Source organism: Scophthalmus maximus, chromosome 3, assembly GCF_022379125.1.
Source record: "Scophthalmus maximus strain ysfricsl-2021 chromosome 3, ASM2237912v1, whole genome shotgun sequence".
Classification (NCBI taxonomy): Eukaryota; Metazoa; Chordata; class Actinopteri; order Pleuronectiformes; family Scophthalmidae; genus Scophthalmus; species Scophthalmus maximus.
Genome location: NC_061517.1, coordinates 10424744 through 10451588, shown reverse-complemented (window position 1 = coordinate 10451588; position 26845 = coordinate 10424744). Strand labels below are relative to the sequence as shown.

At 44.0% G+C, this 26845-nt stretch overlaps 1 protein-coding gene across 10 annotated transcripts in view; it reads left to right on the top strand.

Moving 5' to 3' along the window:
• The window catches only part of kcnd3 (potassium voltage-gated channel, Shal-related subfamily, member 3), a 162565-nt gene extending 136460 nt beyond the window's left edge, over nt 1–26105 (top strand). For 9 of the 10 annotated variants that reach the window (XM_047331214.1, XM_047331211.1, XM_035646053.2 and 6 more), the window contains 6 exons: nt 8753–8921; nt 19062–19163; nt 21992–22024; nt 22152–22241; nt 23481–23740; nt 24787–26105. In XM_047331214.1, coding sequence (XP_047187170.1) covers nt 8753–8921; nt 19062–19163; nt 21992–22024; nt 22152–22241; nt 23481–23740; nt 24787–24961 — 829 coding nt within the window. In that variant the 3' untranslated portion in view covers nt 24962–26105. The remainder of the gene's footprint in view (nt 1–8752; nt 8922–19061; nt 19164–21991; nt 22025–22151; nt 22242–23480; nt 23741–24786) is intronic. The other variant, XM_047331219.1, reaches the window with a different exon arrangement.
• The last annotated feature ends 740 nt before the right edge of the window (nt 26106–26845 follow it).

Genomic DNA, 26845 nt, shown 5'->3' with positions numbered 1-26845 from the left:
CTGCAATGTCACACACTATTGGACACATGTAACACTGGAGTTGTGCAGGTTGTAGCTGCTTCACCCGCCCTGTAGCTTTAATTCCCAGGAGAAATTCGTGTCTTGTTTGTGCCTGACTTTGTATTTTGTTGTTGTCCTGCGTCCGAGAAAAAGAAACCAATCCCCGGAATTCAGTCACTTCTCCAGAGACTCCTGTTTCAACCAAACGCTGGTCGTTCTTGAGCCACATGTGAAGGTATCTGTGCCCGAGCTCCCCAACCTCCATCCTCACTGACACACTGTTCTATGTGCCCAAGCGAACAGAGATAGATGGGTTCCTATTTCAATTACCAACAGCCATTACTGGCTTTATCCATACATCAGCCCTCGAGGGCTCGAAAGTATGTCGGCTCTTGTATAGAGATGCCTATTAACAGGAGTGTGTACATAACCACCCTCTCGCACATTAAAAATGAATAGTGGGAATTGAGAAATGCACAAATGTCCGAATGGTACTGCATTTTTTTGTGGGAAGTAGGCAGTATGCCGGCAGTCAGAAGTGCAAGCCTCTGCGACTTTTCTATCTCATATGTAATTCATATTTAAATGTTTTTTATGCTCCTTCTCGTCTGGTAATTGTGTTTGCACTTCCTGGTTACTCTTGGAAGTGGACTCACTGAGGCGTTCTGTTGATAGCAGTCTGGTAATCGCTAATTACAAAGACGGGCACATGCATACACAGGCACACACTCTCACTTCACACATACGTGCTCACACACAAATGAGCAAAGCTTCTAACAGTTTCCCTGACTATTAATCACTGACATCCTGGCAAATAAGTGTTCTCGCGCTGCTTGATGGGACTCCTCTGGAAAACAACATCCCTGCGACCACATGTAGGCTTCTCAGGAGATGTTTAGATACTCAAACTTGTGTTTGCCGTGCATTGCTGTTAGTTCATGGAACATGAGAAGTTAAATTTGAGCAATAGGGTGATGAATGGATGGAGCTCCTTTTGGGCGAGCAAGTACTTTACCAACTGTTGGTAGGTCTAAACAAAAATTATATTTTAAAACTAACCCTGCATCAGAAACAAGCTGTAAAAACAACAATGGCAAACTTGTTCCAGCAGATACAAAGTCTAATATTCACTGGTTGTTTTGGTCTCTACCAACTACTTAAGAAATTGTCTGACTCTTTAGCTGCTAAATACTAAATACCAAACCATTTGGCCAAACAAAATCAAGTTATCTGTCTGTGGTCTTGTATAGGGTACCCCATATTTACCTAGAATCCTAACCTCCCACCACAAACCTTTAGGCGCTACAATTTCTGTTATTTAAAAGCTCACACCTTTTGTGTGCCTCTTTTATACTGGATGGTGGATGATGATAGGCCAGCTCAGTCAGGGGGAGGAACCAGTAACCAGCCATGACTGAGCTTCTCAGCTGGAAACAGCTTAATACCTGGAGAGAAAATACCGTGAGAATAAAAAAACAAACAGAACGGGAAAGAAAACGAACGAGCATTGCCCCTGTCTGGCATGTTACAACCTGCAGAGTGTAAAAGCTAGTCCATTCTAGGGATGCACTGATCAGATACTTGATTATTGCGATATTGGTACGATGCAGATTCGGACTGCTGGGCCGCGTATTGGGACGACAGTGCCCATTTATTAAGTAGAGTTTTACATTTTTGGAGCATGGAGTAGATTTCAGGCTTGCTAGCTCAACATCTCAGTCTCTTCCACGCAATGAGGCGTTCAGCTTATTAGATAAACACTGCTTTTGGATTGGTGCTCTGTATCGGCTGAAAACCCCTAAGCCCCGGGTATCAGTAGCCGCACGAGGACTACAAAGTCAGATCGGCGCGTCCCTGGTCCGAGTCATAATGTAGCAACCTGAATGTGTGTGTGTTATGGAGAAGTGGTGGCAATTCCTCAGTGTGATTCACCGTGCGATTGGTCGGGAAGTGAGTGATGATAATGACCTTTTCCTCTGTGTGCAGTGCAGTGTGAGAGTAATGACCTTCATTTCATCAACTTATCTGTGTGTTTTTCTTTCTCCCTTCCCCTTTTCATCCTTTGATGAATGTAAATCAGGAAATGGCCCTGTATGCCGGCCACATAGGATACCGTCTTAAAGGAATCTAGCCTCAGGAATTGCATTTTGCCAGTTGGGATATTGTTTGAGTGTGGATGAGGAAAAGAAAACACTGACGATTACATGGGATTTCTGTCAAATTATTCGGATAGAATTGAACCGGTCACCTGGTGAGTTTTTTATGCAAATAATTCCATTACCATCCAGATCAGATGGTTATTTGGTGTGTTCTCCACAAGAGGAATCACAAGGCTGCAGCGAACACTTATCGCCTACACGAGATGTGTAAAGTTGTAAGATCCGTTGTAATAATTATTAGTGATGTTGCGCTTTGTCCAGGTGCACACACTCTTATTGTAAACAGGTAAGGTAACAGCAGGAACTCAGTATAACTCCTCTCAGGATCCGTAATCCTCCTGTGATGTGGCATTTCATAACAACCACAAAGTTTGGATCTTATCGCAGACAGAATAACTACAATTGAACCTTCCTTTCTTTCTCAACCTCCTCCTTGGTTAAGCAGTTTGTTAAGTTGTCTTAATTGTGCTCCACAAATGAAGATTACAATCAGGGTTCATGTCTGTGTTAAGCAGTCTTGCAGGAGAGCTGAGATTATTGTAGCGCCAGTGCATCTGATTTCATCCATATTAAGACTTTTTATTTCAGGCATATTTAGCCAGACATATCCAACCGTCTGCACATCAGCACTGACACTATCAGAATATCTTCTCCGCTGTTCCCTTTGTGTTATGTTTTCCTTGCCCTGCTTCTCCCTGTTCTGCTCTATCCGTCTGCCTACCTGTTGTCCCTCCCCCTCCTTACTTACTGCTTTCCTGCGGTGACATTTGTGCTGGCGATTTTAGATGGTTGTCCCATCCCTGAAGAGCAATGTGTCATCGGAGGTTCTTCCATCTGAGTGAGTGGCCATGAAATGTCAGATGAGAGTACAGATGGATGAATGCTTCAAGGGTGGGAAGCCTGGAGAGACAATCTTTCACTCTGCTAAATCCAAAAGAGCTAAACTTCATTGGCCTGTGACAGGTTCCCAATAAAAAATGGAACTCGGCTGCAACTTAGGGATATTTTTACGAGACATACTCTTTTATGGCCACTGTTGTAACACGTTTATTTATTTATTCATTCTTTTTTCAACGTTGACCTCAGCTGTGGATATGAATTTTTAAACATGCAGTACTTTCTATATTCGTAATCAATACATTGACACTGAATTTTTCATGATGAGTCTGGAGCAGCAATGTAATATTTTTTTCTTTGTTTTTTGGTGGTAGCATTTTTTCATGTTAGCATTCCAAATTAATGATATCAAGCAAATTTAATTAAAAAATAATTAAACATTTCCACACGCGATCAGTCACACCTCTGTTTTTCCACTTGTTACTGAAACAACGTGGATGAACAGGTCATCATTAAACATTGAATGCTGTGTATTAAAAGCCATTAATTTTTAACATGTAGCAATAACCGCTACATGTTCAGCTATATCTGCAGAATGAAAAATAATAAAATAATAACATGTAGTAAACATGTTGGCGTTTAATTTAATCACCAAGCCCTAGACACTACTGAGTTTGTGTGTGTGTGTGTGTATGTGTGTGTGTGTGTGTGTGTGTGTGTGTGTGTGTGTGTGTGTGTGTGTGTGTGTGTGTGTGTGTGTGTGTGTGTGCGCGTTTGCAATTGATAGATGCTATAGTAGCTCTCCATGGTGCTGAAAGCTTTCTCATTAAACCTCCAAAAATACTTCCCAGTCAGAATGGCTCAAAATTAACAAATGAGCCCCTGGAGGACTGAGGTGCATTAGCACTGGACAACAGGGCAGCTGCGGCTGTGACAGTCGCTCGCTAATCGTTAAATTACTCGTTAAATAGCCAGAGCCCAAATCTCGACTGACGACTGACCTTCACTGACACACATCAAGATCTCGTCTGTGTGTGTCGGTTTGCTCAGAAAAACAGTATCTGCGAGTGTTTTGACGTGTGTAATATGGCCACCAGTCTGCGTCGCCCTTAATATTTATTCTTATTCGTGCTAGTGTGACAACTTATTCAAACACAGTTGTTCGCACTGTTGCATAGACCTCATGTTCTCTCGATATTAGGCATTGATGATGACTGCAAATACAGTAAATAACAATTTTCATCATCAGTAAATCAGATGCTTATTTTTGGAATTAACATTTTGTCTGAAAAGTGCATATCCTGTTTTGTTTTGCTTTTTCTCCAGAGCCCAAGATTCAACGTTGTCTTATTTTATCAGACCAATAGACCAAAACCCAGAGTTAGACAGTGTTCAGACATATATGGCAAAGAAAAGCAGACGCCTCACATTGGAGAAGCCTTATCCAGAGAATGCTCTGCCTTTTTTCTTGATACAGTATAATATTTATCATCTAATCGATTAAGCAACCAGTCATTTGGGTTTAAAATGTTTTTAAGATATGCTATGTTATTATTAGTTCAATCTTCCTCATCATTTTGGATTTTGTTTAAGTACAGTGATTAAGTCTCTACTGTTTACTTTTGCTTTGCCTGATTGTAATATTGTTATGATCATTTCTCATGATTTCCATTACTCTTTAATAATTACTGGTGGTTCTTAACATATATTTTGTATTTGTTACATGTTTGTCTTAATTTTCTTCAGGAGTACCATGCAGTGAGCACTTTGAGCTTCTTTATTCAACGTATAAATAGACCGAAAATAAATTCTCTCTCATTTCTTGCCGTAAATAGATGTAGACACACATGAAAACTACACATGCATGTCACATATACAGTAGATACAAAAACCCACTCACGAACACTGAATTTACACCCGCCTCCGGTAGGTGATTTAGGTCCTCTGGTGGGTCAGTGCACTGCCAGCTGGCAAGTGGTCCAAATGGAATCACTTAAGCTGAATTGTAAGGGAACAGAGGAAAATTGCAGAGATATCCCGTGGGGATCGGTCTGTAAATGGAGACCCAACCTTCAATTCTTCATATGTCTCCGTCCTGCCTCTCTCTCCCTCCCTCCTTCCCTTTTTTAATAGAAGTTTCCTCTCCTGAACATGGGCTATTAATGAATATGGCATTACAATTTTGCTGTACAAAAGCAGTTTATAAAGGCAGTTTATGATCCACAAAGTGAAAATAAAATCGCAGCTATCAATATTTTTTCAGCTCAGAGCAGTTTATCTCAAGCTCGTCGTAGAAGTTGAGGGTGTAGTGGTAGCTCCAGACATTTATCTGATTGCACATCGGCGGAATCAGACATTGAAGGGACTTGGATGTAATTAAAATGTTTTTAATAAATACATTTTGATACATGAATGGCCAGTGGGGAAACTGACAAAATCTGTCCTGCCGATCAACGGCGTAAGAATCACATCTACCATGTACTCACTCAAGCAAGAACATTCAGGGATGCACCACTAGAAAAAAGGGTGATATGCCTTCAATTTTTTTTCCAAAACATATATTTGTATCACTTGTATAAACAGTGTTTGTGCACACTTGCCCTTTGACAACGGCCACTTCCATCCTTGTTGTCTCGTATTTCACCCGCATGCTGGTTGGGTTAATCAGAGGAGATTGAAGGTGATGAGCTGTGCTCTCCTGACGTGACATGACGTGACATGACCTGGCTGGTATCATCACCAATATGTGTGTCTGTCAGCCTTCGCACCATCTCTGATAAGCCCGTCCATCACATACCCTCACAAGAGCACTGGGTCCTCAGTTCTACTCAATAACCTCCCATCTATATTTCCTGGACTTTATTAATATAACCCACAGAGACCCAGCCCTGTCGTGATGGGATGTGACAACCCTGACCGAGGACTGACCTGCCCACATGACCTGTTTGTGTGTGTGTGCGCGTGTGTGTGTGTGCGCGTGCATGTGTGTGTGTGTATACAGTAGTTTCTGCGCGTGGGCCCTGTATTTGTTCATATTTAAGGACACACTGCAATCTCATAGTTGTCTCTGAGTGTGGAAGCAAGTGGGGAGGGCAGGGGACTGATGGACGGGGGGGAAAAAACATAAATACACCGCATCTGCTGAGAAAATATCTCCGATCATCCTTCAGTACACTTCCTGTCTCTGCTTATCCATCTTCTTCCTTTTCTGAGACATTTACCTCCGTCTCATTCGCCACCTTCACTGTCGTCTTGCAAAGTCAAGATACAGCTCCTGCATTAATCCAGGCAGGAGGGAGCGAAATTACATCTAACATCGCTTATCACACGCACACACACTCACACACACACACACACACACACACACACACACACACACACACACATGCACAACTGTACGCCACTTATTGGAGCGTTCTCTTTCTTTAATGTGTGCAAGCCCGGCTTTATCTCTGTGCCATGTATAATGGCTCAGAGATGGTATCATCGGAGACGGACCAGCTTGACTAAATGGGAGCGGCAAATTGACTGTAGTATTAGTAGAGAAGGGCCTCTATCTGGCAATCTGATAGGATCCCATTAAAGAAGGCTCGCGGATGAATATGATTATAGCTTTTTCGTTCCTCCTAATGGAAACATCTTTCTGAAGAGGGGAGGAGATGAAATGTATTGTAGTGATAGGGCCTTTGTGCCACTGATAGAATTGTTATGTCCTAATTTGGGTAGAAAGGCCATTAAAGTTCTCGGAGGAGACGATGAATGTTCTCTGTGAGTATACTCTCAGTTATGGCCATGGACCAGCGGCTCACTGTGTGTGGGCAGTGCCTTTGTTTTCATCGAGGCTTTCGGTTAAATGGCCTCATTTTGGGATCGTATTTGCCGAAATGTGTGACTAATGACTAATGACTCTTGTTTCAACCCCCTTTTCCAAAATTAACTGAATTGATTTTTTTGTGTGTGTGCGTGTGTAAAGGCGTTATAATTGTGCGCTTTAACCATTTCCAACGGACTGTGACAGAACTGTTTAATGTGATTATGAAACTACTATCATGTCAACTTCTCAAGCAGATTATTTTCTCGTTTTATGGGGAGCCTCTGGGGCGCCGTGTGCCAAGTCCTTGAATAACAATCAGTGCTACTCTCTGTCAAACTGAATGACTTTGACGAGCAACATGTTACTGGATATCTACGATCCTATGCTTGAAATACATTTCAAGCATTGATAGGGTCTCCTCTGGTTGTTTAATTTCAACACTACACAAACAGCCTTATTCTCATTTCATCGTTGTGGAATATGCTGCTTATGCAGGACCCGAACTAATACGGCAGTACTGACATTTATGAAGATTTTAGTAAATAAATAATTTTGTTTGCAAGAATTTAGGTATGTCTGATGTACGTTTGCAACTCAACGTGTGCCGACTGCTGTGCATGCCTGCATGTGTATGAGAGCATATGCGTGCGGCGTGCCTCGCAGCAGTAACAGGTTGATTGACTCGATCTCTCTGCCAAGTCCATAGGGGCCTATGATATACATTACAGGATGCATCAAGGGGCCAATGCCAAATGCTGCTCTGTCCTCGTCTTGTTAGTATCCACGTGACAATTTGCTCTTCCATCTGTCACACACAGTGGCTTGCAATGTTTATGATGAACGATGGAAAAGTGTGAAAAAATGCACCAAATCCCGCAGAGATAAGACTGAGCATGGTTGTACCTTTTTGTGTGTATACACAGTATGTCTGTTGTGGAAGAAATATTTTATCTGATATGTTATTTCAGTAAAAAAATAGCACCATTCCATTGACATCCAAAATTTGATTTGCTTAAAGTCATTTTTGTCAGCAGAATCCTGCCAACAAATCCAGAAATCTGTCGTTCTCTCTCTTTGCACTTCCCAAATCCTCAGACATACACGTTTGAAGTTGATCGGTCGGCGGTTGTTGATGAAAATCCATGGGCAGAAAGACTGAGATTTCTGGATTTAATAGTGGGATGTATAATGCCGGTTAGCTTAAATGCTATTGTTTCAGGTTTATTTGCAGTCAGACTTTGATTCAGTTCTAATACATTCAGCAGAACTTCTTGTTTAGCTGGACAACCAGGACAAATTGCCCGCTCCTTTTGACTCATGAATAAGAAATGAACACCATTAGAAGTAAAGGTTGCTTTTCCAACTTAATTCATGCTCTTTTAGCTTTTGATTTTTTCTTGCCTCTCCTCTGTCTTTTGTCTTTTTCTTCCACCGTTGATTCCTGCGGTGTGACTTCATCCCTGAAGGGGAAAAAAGAAAAAAGGATTTGTAATATTGTTATTGTAATTGCGTTGTCTGTCTTTGAACTCGAGATGGGATTGCTTTTGACTTGCAAATATTTCAGATTGAATTGGGCTAAATGACTTTTGGGAAATATGCCTGGCATTCGCCGTATCCACCTCTTTCTCCTTTCTAAAGGTTAATAGCATCTACTCTCAGCGAATGAGGCTTTACTGTTCCATTCAGGGCGAGAGCGGGTTTTGGTATTAGCCTCTGTCTTGCGCTCTCGGGCCGGGAAAGATGTCGCAGGTCAAGCTTTTACTCTGGTGTGGATGGAAGATGAAAGCCTGCTACATGAAGAATGAATGGGCAGGAAGTTGTTTTGGGGACGTGTGTGTGTGTGTGTCTTCATGTCTGTGTGACATGATGATTCTCCAGTGTGTGGCTACAGAAGCAGTTTCGCTAAATTCATTCTCGTCTTTCTTCGTGTCACCTCTTGCAGGTATGGAGACATGGTTCCTAAGACGATTGCAGGGAAGATCTTTGGTTCCATCTGCTCTCTGAGTGGGGTGCTGGTTATCGCCCTGCCTGTCCCCGTCATCGTGTCCAACTTTAGCCGCATCTATCACCAGAACCAGAGAGCAGACAAGCGGCGGGCGCAGAAAGTACAGGTGAACAGAGTTTTATTTACCTTGAACTGGGCCCCCCGAGGGTCGGACCTCCAGGCCTCCAGCCCAGAGGGGAGCTCTGACTCCAAGGGCTTTACAGCTTCCTTAAGATGTGTGTATAATGCATATTCACATTAACATTATTCACATTAACAGGAGGTGGTTGATACATATTCAATATGTACCATCACCTTTTAATGGCCCTTGTTTCTTGACATGCATACCCAATCCTTGACCTTCCTATTTGCCCTTTGCACTGTATAAGTCATTGAGTGTTAGAGAAAAATGATGCCTTGCTTAAATTTGCGTCTGTGTGCAGCCTGAAGTACAATTTTCTATCATAGCCTAGTGTAGCTGTATGCACGATTTTAAATAGGATCACGAGGCAGAACGTAAGAAAATTCCCCATTAAACTGCTCTAGATATTGATGGCCGAACTAATTCAATTTGTACTATGACATTGTGTAAAATTCAAGCTCACTTTCCCATTTACAGGTTCAAGATTCTGTTAAGGTTTTTGGAAAAGATATTATCCTGTAGAAAGGGTTTTGTGCTTTTTTTAATTGTCAGTCAATCACAAACTAAAGCTTTACAGATCAGCTTCAAGCAGTAATGGACTGCTTATAGAAAATCCTATGGAGAATCTGCAAAATGTTCCATATGCAGGATTATAGGTTCATTAGAAAGTTTAACCCCACAAACATTTCATAACAAATGGAAAGGAAGAGCACCAGGCCTAAGGGATTTTTAGAAATCTGGCTTCCCAAAAATCATTCGTAGTAATAACGTGTAACATACTGATCTACAATTGAGTTATTAATCAGAAATAAATTATTAGAAAGTGGTACTGGATATTTATGCCTCTGCACCAGCGACAGCCATGGCTGGGGGCATTATGTTCTCAGGTTGTGCGTAGGGATATACCTACGTTCGTCCGTCCATCTGTCCGCCCAATTCACATGAACATGATATCTCAGGACCGCCGGCGCTATATCGGGGATGCCTTGAAAAAAATGTCAGTGCAAATGGTCACGGTCACTGTGACCTCAGAAAACATAACCATAACTCAGGAATTAATTTGTTAATTATGCATAATTTGTCTCATTCAGTTTCTCACTTTGTGTAATGAGGTTTAACGTGAACATTAATTTTCTGCTAGAGGCAAAGTAGTTTTGTTTATTTCTCGAGCGATTTCTAATGTTGAAGATGCTTTTCTCACCAATTTAGAGTGAGTCGGGATTTAGCAACAATTCTGATCAGACGACACCCAAACAGTCTTCAAGAAACAGATAAGGAGTTGTTGTTTTTTTTAAATGTTCAAGTCACAAATTTCAAATTGGATCATCAAGCGTACCGTTCTGATTCATGTTAAATCTGAAATTCCTCCAAACCAAAGTATCTCTTTAACTGCAGAACCCTCACTGTTATCTTTACTCCAGTCAAGATTCTTTGTTGGTCTTGAAAGGAGATTTTTTTTTTGTAAGAATAAAAACACACAGGCACAAATGGATTATCTAAAGTTGTGTTTTATCTGTGGAAGGTATGAAAATCCAATCTTCCGTCAGGTAAATAGCTCAGCCTTTACGGGGCTTAACACTTTCTTTTTTTCCCAAGGAGCGCATAAAGGACTTACATTGAAAATGTATCAATAATAATGTTCTCCTTAATAAAGGGATACAGAGAGTCATTTACAAACAAAATTGTTTAATCTATCTGAATACAAAAAGTACACTAGTTTTTCAAGTATTACTGGTTCAAAGTGTTTATACTTCAAACTGCTGTATAAACAATATGAACACCTCTGCAATTTCCCACAGTTTGAGAGTTTACACGTGGGTGGTGGTTGTTCTGGCGTGCGGCCGATTTGCATTAAAGTATTCGTGCCGTTAAGAGGGGGAGAGCGAAACCCAGGTTGTTTTCTGCAGCTACAATTCACACGTCCACTAACGTCTCGCAAGCAGGTTTGTCGGTACAATTTACCAATGTTCCACTAAACCGCTCCCATGCAGGCTATCGGTAGATGCTAGGCGGCCTGGTCGGCAACTCAGACCGGTTTGTCAAACATTGTATTAGTAGAAAAGGAGTGAGTTCACCTACCTGGCCAGGCCACCCAATGCGAGCCTGTGTATGGGAAATGTTCACCTCTATAAAAAGTAGCTCTCTGTTTTTATTGCCCAAACAATCTCCTCAGTCCATTTCTACCATGGTGGTTAGACACAAGAGATGTCACAAGGTCGCGTGGCTGGCTTTGAGCTCAGGCGGCTGTCCACTGCTGGACTGGAACAAATGGACAAGTGGCATCATTTTACAAGCAACACTGATTCAGCGCAATGACCCCATCGTTTTTAATGTTGTTGTCAAATTTTTTATTTGTTGAAAAAAAGAATGGAAACAGAACTTTTGATAAGTTTGTTGGAATGTTTGCACTGTCGAACCCTGCATCCGACCGTCCGAAGACTCGTGTTGTGGTGTGGCAATCGTAGTTTGAGGGCGAGCCAGTCTCTGCTCTCCTGAGATGGATCGTAGTGTTCGGATACGGCAGACATGAACACACTGGCACGTATTTTGTTTGGCGTCCGTTGCTCGCTCTCTCTCTCTCTCGCTCACACCTCTCCCTGCGAGGCTTTTTCCTCGCTCGCCTTGCTTATTTCTTCTTCTCTCCCCTCAGCTCCACTGCTCTGTCTCCATCCGCCCTTTCCCAACCACGTCCCTCTCCCCCTCCCCGTCTTCCCCCTCTCTGTGATTACTGCCATCCATCTTTGCACATGCTCTCCGGTTTGTAGTTTAAATCTGTTTAAAGCCCCACAGTTCGACCGTGGCCCGACCGCCGCCCAGTCTTAACTAACCGTAACCTTGTCTGCCAAGAAACGACTCCGGTGTGACACAGCCAAGTGTGTCGGGAGGGAAGGAGACACAAGGCGGGGGGGCTGGGGCTGGGGGCCAGACAGAGCACTGGAAAGTTGGGGGAAATTCTCTATATTGAAAACAGGTTTGAACAGAGAAAAGAGAGAGGAGGGGAGCGTTGACGAGGAAGACCGGGAGGGGGGAGGGAACAGAGGAGGCAAGGGGAGAGTAGAAGAAAAAAAAAGGGGGGGGGGGGGGGCAGCTGGAGGCAATGTGTGTCCTAATGCTGTGTTCTTTCCTAAAATAACTATCACCCAGATGAGGTGCTAGCTGGAAGGAAGGTGTTTGTCCGTCCGTCTGCTTGTGTTTTTATGTGCATCTGTTTGAGTGCTTGAATCTGCATATGTGCGTCCACCACACCTCCTGTCAGCTTAGGCCGAACCGTAGTCTGTGCCACATTGCTGCGTGGTGCAGCGTCCCCCACACACCGCTCGGTACCAGACATGCACACCCCCAGACGCACCAGCTCGCTGGCCAGCGTAGCATGGCAGTGCCGTCGTCGTTAAACCGGCACTAAATGACTCCCTCAGGCCCCCGAACGCCTCCCCGGGTTCGCCTGCGGTGAGGTCAGCTATTTGCTCGGGCACCCATACATCCAGCGGATAGATTTTCTCCCGTTTTATAACAGCATGACTCAAACACTTTATTGCTGCCTTTATAGTAATATTCCACCTGGATACCTTGATCCTTGAGAGAGTTACAGCCACGGGCGGATCAAGGTCCGGGTGGCGAGGATAATGACGACGACAGTGTGGGTTTGCAAATGTGATATTTAGGAGATGCTATCTTTGTGTTGTCTTTTAATTAGACCACAGGATTAGGTGTTGCTCAGCATTTAAGCTCGCGTGCTTAGTATGTATTGAATTGCATATTGTGCTGGCCCTAGTGGTAGATGCTGTGGAAAATATTTGATTTCACGTCCCATCTGGCTGTTAACTAAAACAGCCTTTCCTCTCCGTCTCGTCCTTATTCCACAGAAGGCAATGTGGTTCCATCTCTCAAGCTGTTTTCAGACCTTAACTTTGAGATTGCCATTCACAAATGAGTCAGACGCAGCGGTTGGAACATTTGCAGAACACTTTGTGGCGTCTGGGTGGAGCATGCAGCAGGCGGAACACGCCGATACACTCCCGCTGTTTTCTGACATGCGCTCACCCTGACGTCTTCCAGAAATGTTTCTCGGGGGCAGGCAGGAAAAAGTTCCTGAGAACATTTGGGTTCTCACATACAAGCGCCTCCGGAAAAGTTCAGGAAAATGTCCGGACCTCAGTGCATCTCTGAAAGCGGCTTAAGTCAGTCAAGTCAGTCCATTGTTTTTTGTCCAGAATAAAATATCTCCAAAACTATTAAAAAAAAATGATTGCCATGAACTTTGGCTTTTCCTCTCCACAACTATGAGGCAGATATTTCTGGTTCAGAAAATATTTTGCCAACTTTTGGGTGCATGCATGTTTCTTTTCATGCTTAATGTGGGAATTTGTAACAACTCAAATAGATTTAACTGACATTTGCAGCAACTAATAATAGCATATCAACAACTCGGCTCATATTAATGGACTGTTCTTTGACTCCAGGTTGGCAGACAACAGTCCATCACACCATAAAAGATGGTAACCGCAGTGCAGATGGTGCATGATTGAGCCATTACCGTTGCTTGGCCCACCCTTCATCTGCTAATGACAACTATTTAATGCCCCTCCCAAGCATTATTCAGGCCCGCCACAGTCTTCAGCTCCCCATTACTACCCTATACATAACATATTTTGTTCTTTAATGCGCCATAACCTGAACGAAACATGACCTTCTCAGCCATTAAGCCGGCCATTTAGCAAGTGTCGCTAGTCATCCACCATGGCAAAACATCAAGCGCTCAGCATTTATTACCTGCCCGTGGTTATATTTCACAGGAAATCCATTGTTCTTCCAACCATTTCTTGGAATAAGGTTATGTTTAACTGAGAGTAAAATCGGATAGCCATTCAAGATTGCCTTTCACAGTACTTAAACGACGACTGGACAGCAGACGGGAGGAAAGGGAGGGGGGATTATTAAGGAGTGAAAGTGTATAGCATTACTCCCTCCTGTCGTCTCTTCCCCCCCTCTCCATCCACATCCATCTTCGTTCAGGTCTAATTGTTTGCTGTTCTGAGCTCCCATTACAATTAGCCATCCATCTGGCTGGTGCCGGAGAGAGACGGCCCCTGATCAAGCTCACTGCACAAAGGCAAAGACTCACGCACAAGGATGCCACAAGTTGCTGTGTGGCAATGATGAACGCCGATTAATCTGCCTCTTTATAGCCTTTAATGTCTCTACTTTTGTTTCCCAGTGAATTGAACACAGTCCGGACGTGATGATCTCAGGAGGTGATCCGACACAACGCGTCCAGTCTGCAGGGCTTACTCTTTTGTTGCTCCTCAGGGCTTACTGGGTTAAAGGCAATGATATCCTCAGGTGTAGGTCTAATGAGAGTATTTTGCCTCAAAGAGGGCACGATTTAAATGGAGTATCGCAAAGGGCAATTGATAGTGAAGGATTAGAGGGGAGGGGGATTAAAATGAGCCGAACTTCCCATTGTAGTGTTGGTCCGCTGGATCTGTTTCCCTGTTTTCCCTCCCTATAGTGTCTGTAAAGCTAGATTTATGCTTGATGCAAGGTTTTAACTTTGATTCCCTCGGAGAAGATTTGATTTCGTAATTTAGGATTACACTTCAGTTATATTCCAAGTCACATTCACACATTCACACACATTCACACAGCAGTGCTTTTTTCCTATTAGACATAATTGATGCTATTTAGTGTTCAGTGTCCTGCCCAAGGACACCGGCACGCCGACCGCAGGAGCAGAGGAACGAACAATCGACCTTCCGCTTACCGGACAACCCACTCCCTCCTGTGCCACAGTCGCACAGTAGTGAGATTTGCGGTGCAAATGGCTTCGCCAGGCGTGTGGTACGACCTATCAAAACCTAAATCGTAGCGTTGTCACATAATGAAAGAGACTTATTCTTTTGCAATTGGGATTTTTGTTTTGAAAAATGGCATCATCCCGCTAACAGCGGCATCAGATCAGGAACTCTACATCATTCATCGTCTGTGTCATTCCCATTTACACAAACCTGTTGGTTCTCACATAGAGGCTAAAACTGTCATCGTCAGATAGAAGCGTCTTCTATAATTCAGCAAAATATAAATGATGTTACCTGTACTGGGTGGATTTACTTGTGCGTATTAACAGAAGATAATAAATCTAGCCGCAGAATCTATAGCTCTCATTGTTTATTCCACATTATTGTTATTGCCTCGATTCAGTCGCCATACTACATCACTACCTTGTCTTTTTTCCCACCTTGACGTGAAAATCTTGCTCTGGTCGGACCGCTTGTTGTCCTCAAACTTAGCAAATAGTAAAATTGCTGCCTGTCGCGGTTCATGATTCACGCTGGCTCGCGGCTGAAATGGAAGAAACAAAATGAAAACGTCCCCCTTGCTCTCTTCCATCCTCCCTGCTGCCCCCTTTGCTCTAAATCATCTCACTATTTGTTTTAGCCCTCCTCTGAGAAGGTGGAGGGCAAAAGGTGGGGAGGACTGCTGGCTGAGAGTGTTTTCCCCGTCTAGACAATCAATAAAGTCGCCCGCATGTAGCAAAAAGAGAGAGACCAGACAGAGAGACGGAGGAATGTTGACAGGAGACTTCACAGCGGGGGGTTCAAGAGCTGTGCTGTTCTTGGGAAAAGGAAAACATCCGAAATGCCGGCATCACAGCAGCTTGCTGAGCAGATCTGTACCTTCCTCTCTAATCCAGGCTTAACAAAGGTATTTTATCTGAGTGGTGTTAGTCCGAGGTTAAGCTGCCTTTGCTACAGAGGCAGATATCTGTGGGCCCGAGGTGTCAGAGGACCTGATTTTTCTCCAAATCAATTTTTGCCTTTTTCGTTCAGAGTTTCCTGCCTTCACAGACGCCCATGTGGGTTTCTCTTAGAGAGTCAAAAATGTTCTCTCCTCCTTTTTTCCTCTTCACTCTCTAAGGCTCTCCTCTTGTTTGTGTCACTGTCCCTCTCTCTCTCTCTCTCTCTCTCTCTCTCTCTCTCTCTCTCTCTCTCTCACCCTCACCCTCTATCTTTGTCTGTGTGTGTTATCATGAGGCAACATACCTCAGAGGAAGTAACTGACTTATTTCCTCGCAGCAGAAATGTCAGCATGTATAAAAGCAACTCTTCAGATGTGTGTGTGTGTGTGTGTGTGTGTGTGTGTGTGTGTGTGTGTGTCTGTGTTTGTGTGTGTGTGTGTGTGTGTGTGTGTGTGTGTGTGTGTGTGTGTGTGTGTGTCTGTGTTTGTGTGTGTGTGTGTGTGTGCCTGCGTGTGTGGTGCTTTCTCATCAGATGTTCTCCTCTTTCACTCGTATGGTTCAAAGGCAGGCCTGAGGTAGAACCTAATTTGCTCTCACAGTTTGGAATGCTACACTTTTTCACTCATCCAAATTCTATACAGGCAGTCTGGCAAAGCTGTAACTCACAAGGTGCTATGAATTCATTTAACTTTTACTTAAAAATGAACTTCTTACAAAACTTCCTGGAAATCCTGTGTAAATTATGGCACGGGAGCCAGGTGGATATGTAGCATGGGGGGGTTTCATATTTTTTTTGTTTTTTTTTTTCATTTGAGGATATGCCAGTTCAGATCCCTCAGCTGGCAGCACATAGTGATAAATTGAGGCACTTGTGCTGGCTTGCATCCTATAGCTATAATCTTTAAAGTGTGATTGATCCTAAGTTGTGGCTCCATGGCAGGAAGAGAAGGAAACAGGGGAAAAAGGAGGTTTGCATCAGTTTATTGGCCCGTAGTGATTTTTGAAAACATCTGGACCGTTTCAAGCAGTGATATTGAGCATCACGCTCCGATGGCTGGCAGGTGTTACATTATTTTTGAAATAAATTGCATTTTGACTGTGAAAGCGTACATATCTTTCTCTGTAAATCACATGACCTGTGTTAGTGATAATTTTATAGTTTATATGTTTTGGTTTCATTATGTTGCCCACTGTCTTTGCATTTATTTGTCTTAACAGCGGCAAGTTCTCTATCAGATCAGTTCATTTTAAACAATTTTTGCATAAAGCAATCAGGGCCTGACGGCCAAACTGACTAAAGCTGCTTTCAGACAGGAACTGAAGTGCAGACAATTTCCTGAAAATTCCTGGGGGGGCTCTATGTGAGAACGCAGAAGTCCGCCAATGTTGCTCCAGATAATTTTCTGTTTGCTGTAATATAATGGCACACTTCCATTTTCACTCTATGTCCTTTGTGCGTCGGTGCCATGTAACTTTCCTTATGGTATTTGTGAAGGTGTTACTGAAAGCCCTGTTTCCATGGTTTCGTCCGTGCCCTCAATGATGCTTCAGCAGCAATACAGGCTCAATCTGTCGTGCGGTGGCTCTGCCTGAAAGCGCACACAGATGGGCCTCAGACACCGGCGCCCGGGTCCCCAAAGGCCCCTGGAATCTATCAGAGACCTGCAGAAGTAGATTCAATCTAGCAGGACATGTTCTTAACATCCCCTCCATTACCCCCACGCTGCGTGGCAACCACCGCCACAGTCATGCGCTCCTGTTTGCGTGGCGGCCCCAGAGTGGCTGAGCACAATGTCAGAACACGAAGAGGGGTTATCCCAGAGGCCTGTGGGATTGCTGTGCCAGCACAAATATACATAGGTGTTAGAGTGTCAGGGCACAGAGAGTTGGGGAAAGGTATCAAGCACGGCAAGGAGAGGTTTAGGAGAGGGAGAGACAAGAAGATGAAGGGGAAGTGGACAATTTGAAACAAAGCCCGGTTTGTGCCATAGATGCTACAGTAGATTGGCCACTCTTCATGTGTGCATCCCCCCCTGCCCCTCTGTACAGAATCCCCAGCATGAGCTACCTGCAGCCTGCAGGTCAACAGACATTACCATGTTGTAAATGAAACTCAAGTCAGGGGATGAGCCTGAATTACCATACATTAGCATACTCTTACTGAGCCTAGGTATTTCTGCTGGCACTGGATGTGGCTCATATGTATATGTATGGAAATCCAGCAATGGAGACGAGGCGTGCATGCTGTAGCACACATGGAGATGTGCAAACACATCCGCACACTCAATTAACCCCCCAGCAGTGCATGGGCCCCCTACTAAACGAGCTCTGTGGCGGCTCATCATTTACACAGCTCACATTATCATTCTACCAATTTCCCGTCAATGAATCCATCATTCTATTTTTAAAAATGCAGCAAGCGAGGCGACAGAAACGTACACACACTTTGTAGCCGGCGCCGTGCCTGACACCCAGATCTTGACTTTGTTGAGAAAAATGGCAGGCCCTTTTGAGAAATAAGCGACTCAGATTACACCATCCTGTAAAAAAAACAGTTGTTCTGGTAACGGTGACAGATTGATTTAGATCCACATCTTCTCGCAGGTTTTTTCGCACACAAACGTGCACTCACCCACATTTCCGCGCACGCTCAGTAGCAATGGTGCGCTTCTGGCAGAGCGAAGGAGAGAAAGAAAAAAAAAAACAGAATGTTAAAGTAGTATCCTTCTGCGTCAAAGCTACTGATGCTTAAAGATTGCACTGTTCTTCCTTGTATTCCCCCTTTTCATCCCTTTTGCCGACTGCCTCACAGGAGAGATTTGACAGCATGAGAGAAAGAGAGGGAGGAGAAAGAGACTGGTCTGTGCACTAACCGTGCTGTACAGGTTTGATAACGAAAGATTGCACTTCAGCTGACACTTACATAGTGGCTCAGCGGTGAAGATGCAGAGCATTGTGGGCCGGGACACTTGAACTAATTTGCAGAACGAAACCGCCAACACAGCAGCAGGAAAAAACCCGCCCAGATGAATTGAATTCAAAGTTTTAAATACAGAACAACGTTTAGCTGCTTAATTCACACCTGTCCTACTCCTCGCTGCCGCTCTAACTGGTTTTCAACCCAATGAATGTGCTATCGTGTAGTCACCATAAATCATTCATAAGTATCACAGGGGATCAGAGTGAATGTATTACGAGAGATAACAGTGAATGCTTTAGTAGCACATGTTTGATTTGCTCTATAAGATCACAACTAAAATATGAAGCATGGGAAAGTGCTGTAGCTGGAATCAGTGGGAGGCGTCGGGATGATACTCAATCATCCTGACATATAGTATGGTATAGGCACTGACTAACAGGTGTTGTCTGTGGTCTCTTGCTCTTTGCAGAAAGCCCGCTTGGCCAGGATACGAATAGCCAAGACAGGAAGCTCCAATGCCTTCCTCCACAGCAAGCGCAACGGCCTGTTCAACGAAGTTCTGGAGCTCACGGTAAGAAACGCCTCTGAACCGCACAGACACCACAGCGTTACCCCCAGCACACGTGGCACACTTACATTTGTAGAACTTCAACCGACGGCACAAAGTGGCCGCACCTCCGCGCCTTCTTGAAAGAAAATAGTTCTGAGGATTTCAGAATGAGCCATAACCACGTAATTGGATGCAGGCCTTGCTTGTCCATGCTTTAATTATCAGTTTCTGAGAATGCACCCAGCATCCCATTCGGAGCAGTTCGCTGTGATCTCATCCACGCGGCGGCTTTTTCTAATGCGAGCATCCAGAGCCCAGCTGCCCATCTGAGGAGCAGGCTTCAGGCGATGTAGTAGGATGTGTAAACACAACTCAAGGATATTCCATGCTTCACCAAAACGCTGTGGTTCACAAGCACTGAGGTGGCCCGGGGCTGACATGGCGCAAAAAAAAATAAAAACAAGTGCTTCATCCTCCCCCATCGCTCTCCCTCTCTCTCTCTCTCTCTGTCAAAATGGCACTGGGCCTTATACTTCAGCTATGGCTGAATGATGCATTCAATTCATATGGATATTACCTGAAAAGACAATGCACTGCACTGATAATGTTCCCATGTATCTCAAATGCAATCGAACACTGCACAGCAAATGTTTACAGTTAAAGTTTCGTCATTAGAATTTTCTTTTTTCAGTTTTTTTATTTTTTATTTCTTGACAAAAAAAGTGCTAAAAGAAACTGTCAGGACTCAGGAGTTTTAAATATGACACCTAGTGTAAATGGTATTCCATATTCTCTATTTTATTTTGTTTACTGTAGAGTGCATAGTGTTTCATATAAACTACCACATATTTAATATTATATACCAATATTAAAGTTAAACTAAATCCTTAAATGTGAATTAGGGAACATTACTGCTTTGTGGCGTGGTGCATGTTTTTTTGAGCATGCTCCCGGGTTGGTGATGTACAGGTATACCTAGCACTGATTGATTACCACAGTCACAATTATCTTTCATCGCTAACACATTTTCCCTTTTTCCACATTGTGCAGCCACGGCTCAAAAGTAATTAAGCGCAAACATTATCGGCATCTCAAGACCTTTTTCATTTCTTTGCAGAGACGGTCATTGAAATTCATGAGCAGTCGGTCCCCTGCGCTCGTCTGCTCCGATAAATGTTGCTTTCATTTTCTTTTTGTTTAATACAGTCTGTGTATTTAATCACATTTCTTTTGTCGTTTTGGGCGTAAGAAAATAGATTCGGTTGAAGCCGTGTCTATCTCGCAGTGACTCTTCATGCCCAAAGTCAACAGCAAACAGTTCCTAAGCTCACGTGTGAAGCTACAAACCAGCTCAATTGAATGTTAATTGTTGGAGAACATAAGTATAATTTTGAGGCTGCTATTTACTAACAGCATTAAAAGCGCCACGCAGAGCGGCACAGTGTGATTTGTCGCACGGCCCATCAAGCTGTTTCTACTCGCCACAGTATGGTGGCCACCTGGGTGGTGAGCCACAGCCGCCTCCACAAAGACTGCTGATGTATGGGCACACAGTCGTATGTATGGAGAACGGCAGAAATAGCCTGAACACCTGTGTTTTACTTCTGTGCTATAGGTGCGGATAAGCAGCACGAACAGAGGTGAGCAGTGTCGTACCCTCTCTGCAAAAAAAAAAGAGCCTCCACCAGCCGCCCGCTAGACAAACAGAAGATTGCTACTACAAATCCTCCAAACATGGCATTCACTTGCCTTTCATTGGTGCTGTGGGGCATTCAGGATCAGGGCGTTATTTTCTTGGCTTTTTTTTCTTTTCATTTTTTTAATAAACAGCTCAACCACGGATTCTGCTGGGAAAGACTGACGCAACCCATTGAAAGTCTGTATCTGTGACACATTACTGTACTTCTGACGGCAACAACAATGGCATTCTGAATCATACCGAGCAGACTCCCATCTTCGAAGGCTCAAGCTTAGGCTTGTATGGACAATATTTATGACAATAATGCAGAATAATCTCTGCTAAAAACACTACTTAAATTTGAAATCCTGTTACTGCAAATATTCTAATAATCTAAAGGCATCTGTTCCAAATGTTGACTGGGAAGTTGAGTGTATCAAGCAGATAACAGTGTGTTAAATTGTTATATAAAGATTAATGTCTTTGAACAAAATCTCTTTTGTCTGCACAAAGGAAATCTTTTCTACAAGCTTTAACTCTTCCTCAAGGTCTGGCAGTAAAATGATTTATTGGACTAATAAAACAAAATAAACACACGCACCGAAGAATCCATCCAAATAAACTGCAGAGTATCAACAATCAGACGTTGTTTTAGTTATTATTTACTTTCTTAGAGGATCCACAACAGTCCATAAGCCACACATTCTCTGACTCACCCCAACACTGCCCGCCAGAGTTGAGTTTCGTAACCCAACCACCACAGAAATAGAAATATCACCCACTTGTTCACGCACAGATTAGCACACAAATAAACATGTAAACGGGCCTTAGCGTAGAAAAATATGGAATATGGAAAACAAGCCATTAACAGTTGCCTCTGGCCATGCCTTTGCGATAGCGGAGATGGAGGCAAAATGCCACAGTGGAAATTCTTCTATGAATTGTAGATACTATGTAACCATTGGGGCAGAGTTGTGCTAGAAGTCTCCCTTCCAGCACAGATCAATGCACTGACTCCACTAATGTTAGCAGACGTGCAGGGCAGGAATAGTAATGTTCCCTGTGTCTGACGGCGGTCCTGACGGCTGTCTGTTCTCAACGCTGCACTATGAACGCCGTTAAAAATTATACCTGTCTGTTCTTCTTTTGTTTCCTTCCGCTCCGACCGAAGCAACTTCCGTACAAGATGAACCTTTCAGATCAGGTACTGAGACAGCTGCCGGCCGCTCACCTCCCACATCTGATTAGTGTCATCCTCCAAGAAAATGCAGCATAGCACTCATTGTGTGTTTGTGTCTGTGTGTGTGCGCGTGTGCATGTGTGTGTTACAGAGTTCTGAGGAGGAGCAGCGGTTAAACAAGTCTACTTCTCTATTAGAGAGCCAGCACCACCACCTGCTGCACTGTCTGGAGAAAACCACTGTGAGTAAACACACTCTATACTATACTCTCACACACACAGAGTCACACACTGACACACTCTTTCTCCCGCGCACGCACGCACACACACACACACACACACACACACACACATGTTTATATTCCACAAAAGAATTTCAGTTGTGCAGATTTTGAAATATTAATCTTACAACAGGATAAAAGCCCAGATAAGTCCATGCATTCCTCTCAGGCTGTAGCTCATTAGGTGGAAGTAACTGACAGACAGACAGGCATAATGCATATACACTAGATCTGCAGCATTTGTATGTCCATAGGCAAGTGCAGCTCACAGTAGCGTGATGTCCAGACTGCTGCATTTTCCCTCATGGCACACGCTTATATTCCGTGGATGTGATACAGACGCACTTGTCTTTTCCAGCATGGCACAACTCAAGTGAAAGAATCTATCATGCGCTAAAGGGGTCACTAGAAGTCGAGAGTGAATGTAAATGAAGCCTGCAGTAGTTCTTTAGTTCTGCAGGGCAGCTAAAACCGACGCTGACACTTTTAAAGTTGATATGAAGAACCCTTTTTTGCAAAGTTGGAAATTTACACGAGGGAATCTTCTGTCTTTAGCTGCTAAATGCTCCTCTATACTCCCCAGCATGTGTCTAACATTGGGCAGGTACAGTACAGTGTGTGTGTTCGGAGCGGTTTCACTGAACAAAGCTGCCTGTTGTGGCCAAAAACAGCGCTGTTGGCAAAGGTGAGAGTGAACCAACTCGGCCGCAGGTCCGTCAGACCAAAAACAATAATCTGGAATAGCTCGGTGGAGCCGATGGGACGCCCGGATTTGGGGGATAGATTGGGTTCATCATCGCATACAAGTAGTCATGTGATCCATTGTTGAACGTACAAGTTATTGCTGCTCTGAGGAGCTGAGACCATGGAGAAATTGATTCTGGAGCTAAGCTCCCAAACACTAAAAACATGTTTACAATGTGTGCATGTACACACACACACACACACACACACGCACACAGGCACGCACACAGGCACGCACACCTATATAAAAAATAATAAAGTTCTCTGGAGTTATTGACCCAGGCTATGAAGCAGAAAATGACAGACTATATCAAGTCATATACAGTACATAGACATAAATATACATGTTGTAAATGTCACCTCTCTTTTATGACTGTCTCTCTCTCTCTCTCTCCCTCTCTCTCTCTGTGTTTTCTTCCCTTTGCCGGTCTTGTTCCCTTTTGTCTTTGTCTGCAGAACCATGAGTTTGTGGATGAGCAGTATTACCAGCAGAGCTACCTGGAGGCGGGGCTGCAGAATTACCCATCTCGAAGCCCCTCCCTCTCCAGCCAGGACGGCGTGACGGGCACCTGCTGCACCCGCCGGAGCAAGAAGCACCACACCCCTTTACCGAATGCCAGTGGCCCAGCACACATGCAGCCTTTGACGCACACGCACACGCACCAACAGGGTTTGCAGGAGCTCAGCACCATCCACATCCGGCCCCTCAGCACCAGGTGAGATCAGGATCCCGCGGGGGGACACCGCGAAAGAGTCTAATATCCTTCAATTTGTGTGCCGCGATGTTTCTGAAATCAGTTTAAAGAAATGCACACTCTTGGTTACTCTCACACTATATATTAAATAAGATTTGCAGGTACTTTTTGACAAAGAGTTGCAGTCCACTTTTTCAGCTTGCTCATTTCCCCTCAACCGACCTCGTAAAGATTTGTGGTTGTCGTTGTTGTTTTTGGAATCTGAATGTGATATTTGAACAAATCTGTCCTGTGGCAACTTTTGCCAGTTCAGTAGCATTTGTTTTCAGACCAAAGTGAAGAAAGAGAGAACAACATTATCTGAACTGAACACTTATTTTTAGCTGTCCATGGATCCATTAATCCAGGATTCATCATGACCAGGCTACAAGTTGATATTAAAGTGGCATAAAGTGATTTTTGACAACTACTAGCTAGTAAGACCAAATCAAACACATCTATAAAAAATCTGCTGTTATACTCTCCATCATCAGATTTTGAAGTGCTCATAGTTGTGCCTGTTTGCGAACAAACGCCTGCTTGTGCACCCAGATGACACGGAACCATATGAGCATCCCGCTGGAGATGCTATGCCAAATATTTATGCACCTTTCATTGTTGGTTTATTCCACAAACTCCCGAGGACGACATGTTTGTTTTGAGAGGCACTCGAATTTCTTCACCAGCCAATGTTTACTCTGACTCGCTGTTGTTTGCTCGAAAAGTCTGCAAAACCGTTTCATGAGCAGCTGAAAGCTTGTGCAGAGCTGCAGAGATGCTGCAGAGACGGGTTTGGCACCACTAGCATCCCGATCATTATTATGCGGATTCAATTGGTCAGAATAGAAGTGTTCACTTTGGCCCTGGTGGCTGTGCCAACTTGCAAAGACGAACCTTTCAGATCAGGTACTGAGACCGCTGTGGGTGTGGCCACACTGGCATTCCATCAACTACTACACTGGGACCGCTGCTTTCAGATTATGTCGGACTACCCCTAATCCCTGATTTCCTTTCCTTCTCTCCTGTAGCCGCTCCAGTCTGAACATGCGCGTGGACGAACCAGCATCCCTGAACTGCCAGAGCAACCAGATCACCACAGCAATCATCAGCATTCCCACGCCGCCAGTGACGACCCCCGAGGGCGACGCTCACCTGCCAGTGGGGCCCACCCACCAGAATGTTGTGAAGGTGTCGGCACTGTGAAGACTCGAGTGCAGACGCGTCGTACAGAAAGACAGATAAAGACTCACCGGGACAGAGTGAGGGACAAAGGGGGACTGCGAATGATGGGAGTAGAAAGCATTCGGAGTCCTAGTCTAGCTGTGGTGGAGCCCGCCCCCTGCTGGTCATGTACTCTAACGACATGGACTCCCTGTACAGACGGGGGATGGCTTTTAGATACAGTATACTCATGTTAGTGGTCGGCATGCATGTGTGCGCGGATGCGAGCGCGTGGGTGAAAGAGTGGGAAATGTGTGTAAGGAGTCATTTCAGATGAGGAGGCGAGTGAGAGTGCGCCTCCAAAGTGTCGGAGATGAGTTCCCAGAGTGAGTCACGTGTCACTGTGCACAAAGCACCTTTTTACGATTTTTCCCTTCAGTTTGACACTTACGGTCTTTTTTTAGCAGGAGAAATGTGGACATGGGAAGCAAAATCAAGCAAATCAAAATCTTTTTCTCCCCACTGATTTCACCTTTCCCTTTTTGTTTGGTGTCATCTTGGTCCTCTTCCCTAACAATAGATAAACATGCCACCTCTCCTTCTGCGGTCCAATGTTATTCCACACGAGTGAAAAATCTTGAAAAGGTGAAACATGGTAGGTGTTTCTGTGATGACGTCACCAACGAGTTTCCTAGTTGTGAATGAGTGAATGTGACTTTTTGCTAGATAGAGGATTTGTGACGTTTTGGATAGGATGTGTCCGTATGTGTGTGTGTGTGTGTGTGTGTGTGTGTGTGTGTGTGTGTGTGTATGCGTGTGCGCGTGCGCGTGCGCGTGTGGATGTGTTGGTCTCGGTTGATTGAAAATGTGTGTTTCAATTCTTCTGGAAGTCTCTATGGCTCAGTTTATGGCATATTTGACTAGCTGCCACTCTGAAGGGTTCATTGTGCATATTTCTGTCAGAAACCCTCAGCTACAAGCCTTTTACACAACATGTGCCTGTTTTGCCGGAGTTAAAAAGAGATTTATTTGTTTTCTTGTTTTTTTTCTGAATTCCCCCGCCCCTGTTCTTTTCCCCTTTCGGCTCCTACAGCCTGACGGACCTCAAGTAACTCACTTCTCGACAAACAACCAAAAACAAAGGAAAAAAAAACAAACATTTTAATTCAAGCCGTCACAATTAAAAGCACAAGGACTTCGCTGAGCATTTCTGACACAAATCTGTCCTGAACCTAGGTTCTTTGTGAATATTGTTAATAGAATATTTTGTAATATTTGACCATTGTTTGGCAGAACCAGTGAAGCTGTCCTCTCGTTCTCTCTCTCTCTCTCCCTCACTCTGTCTCTCTCTCTCTCTCTCGTTCTCTCTCGTTCTCTCTCTCTCTCTCCCTCACTCTGTCTCTCTCTCTCTCTCGTTCTCTCTCGTTCTCTCTCTCTCTCTCCCTCACTCTGTCTCTCTCTCTCTCTCGTTCTCTCTCGTTCTCTCTCTCTCTCTCCCTCACTCTGTCTCTCTCTCTCTCTCGTTCTCTCTCGTTCTCTCTCTCTCTCTCCCTCACTCTGTCTCTCTCTCTCTCTTGTTCTCTCTCGTTCTCTCTCTCTCTCTCCCTCACTCTGTCTCTCTCTCTCTCGTTCTCTCTCGTTCTCTCTCGTTCTCTCTCGTTCTCTCTCTCTCTCTCTCTTGTTGTTGTCCTGTTGTATCCCCACCTCCTGTGTGAACAACAGTATGCTTTCAGTAGTCTTTATAGCTGTCAATGTTTTTTCTTCCCCAAACCCAGCAGGCCTTTTTTTTGTTGACACTGCTGGGTATGTGTACTCTATGTGGTTAGAAAAACTTGGTGTTTGTACTTTTTGTCTTTCTTGGTGTTTCAAAGGATTCTATTTGTTTTGTCTGCTGAACAACTGAAAGGAGGAAAGTCTGTTGTCACG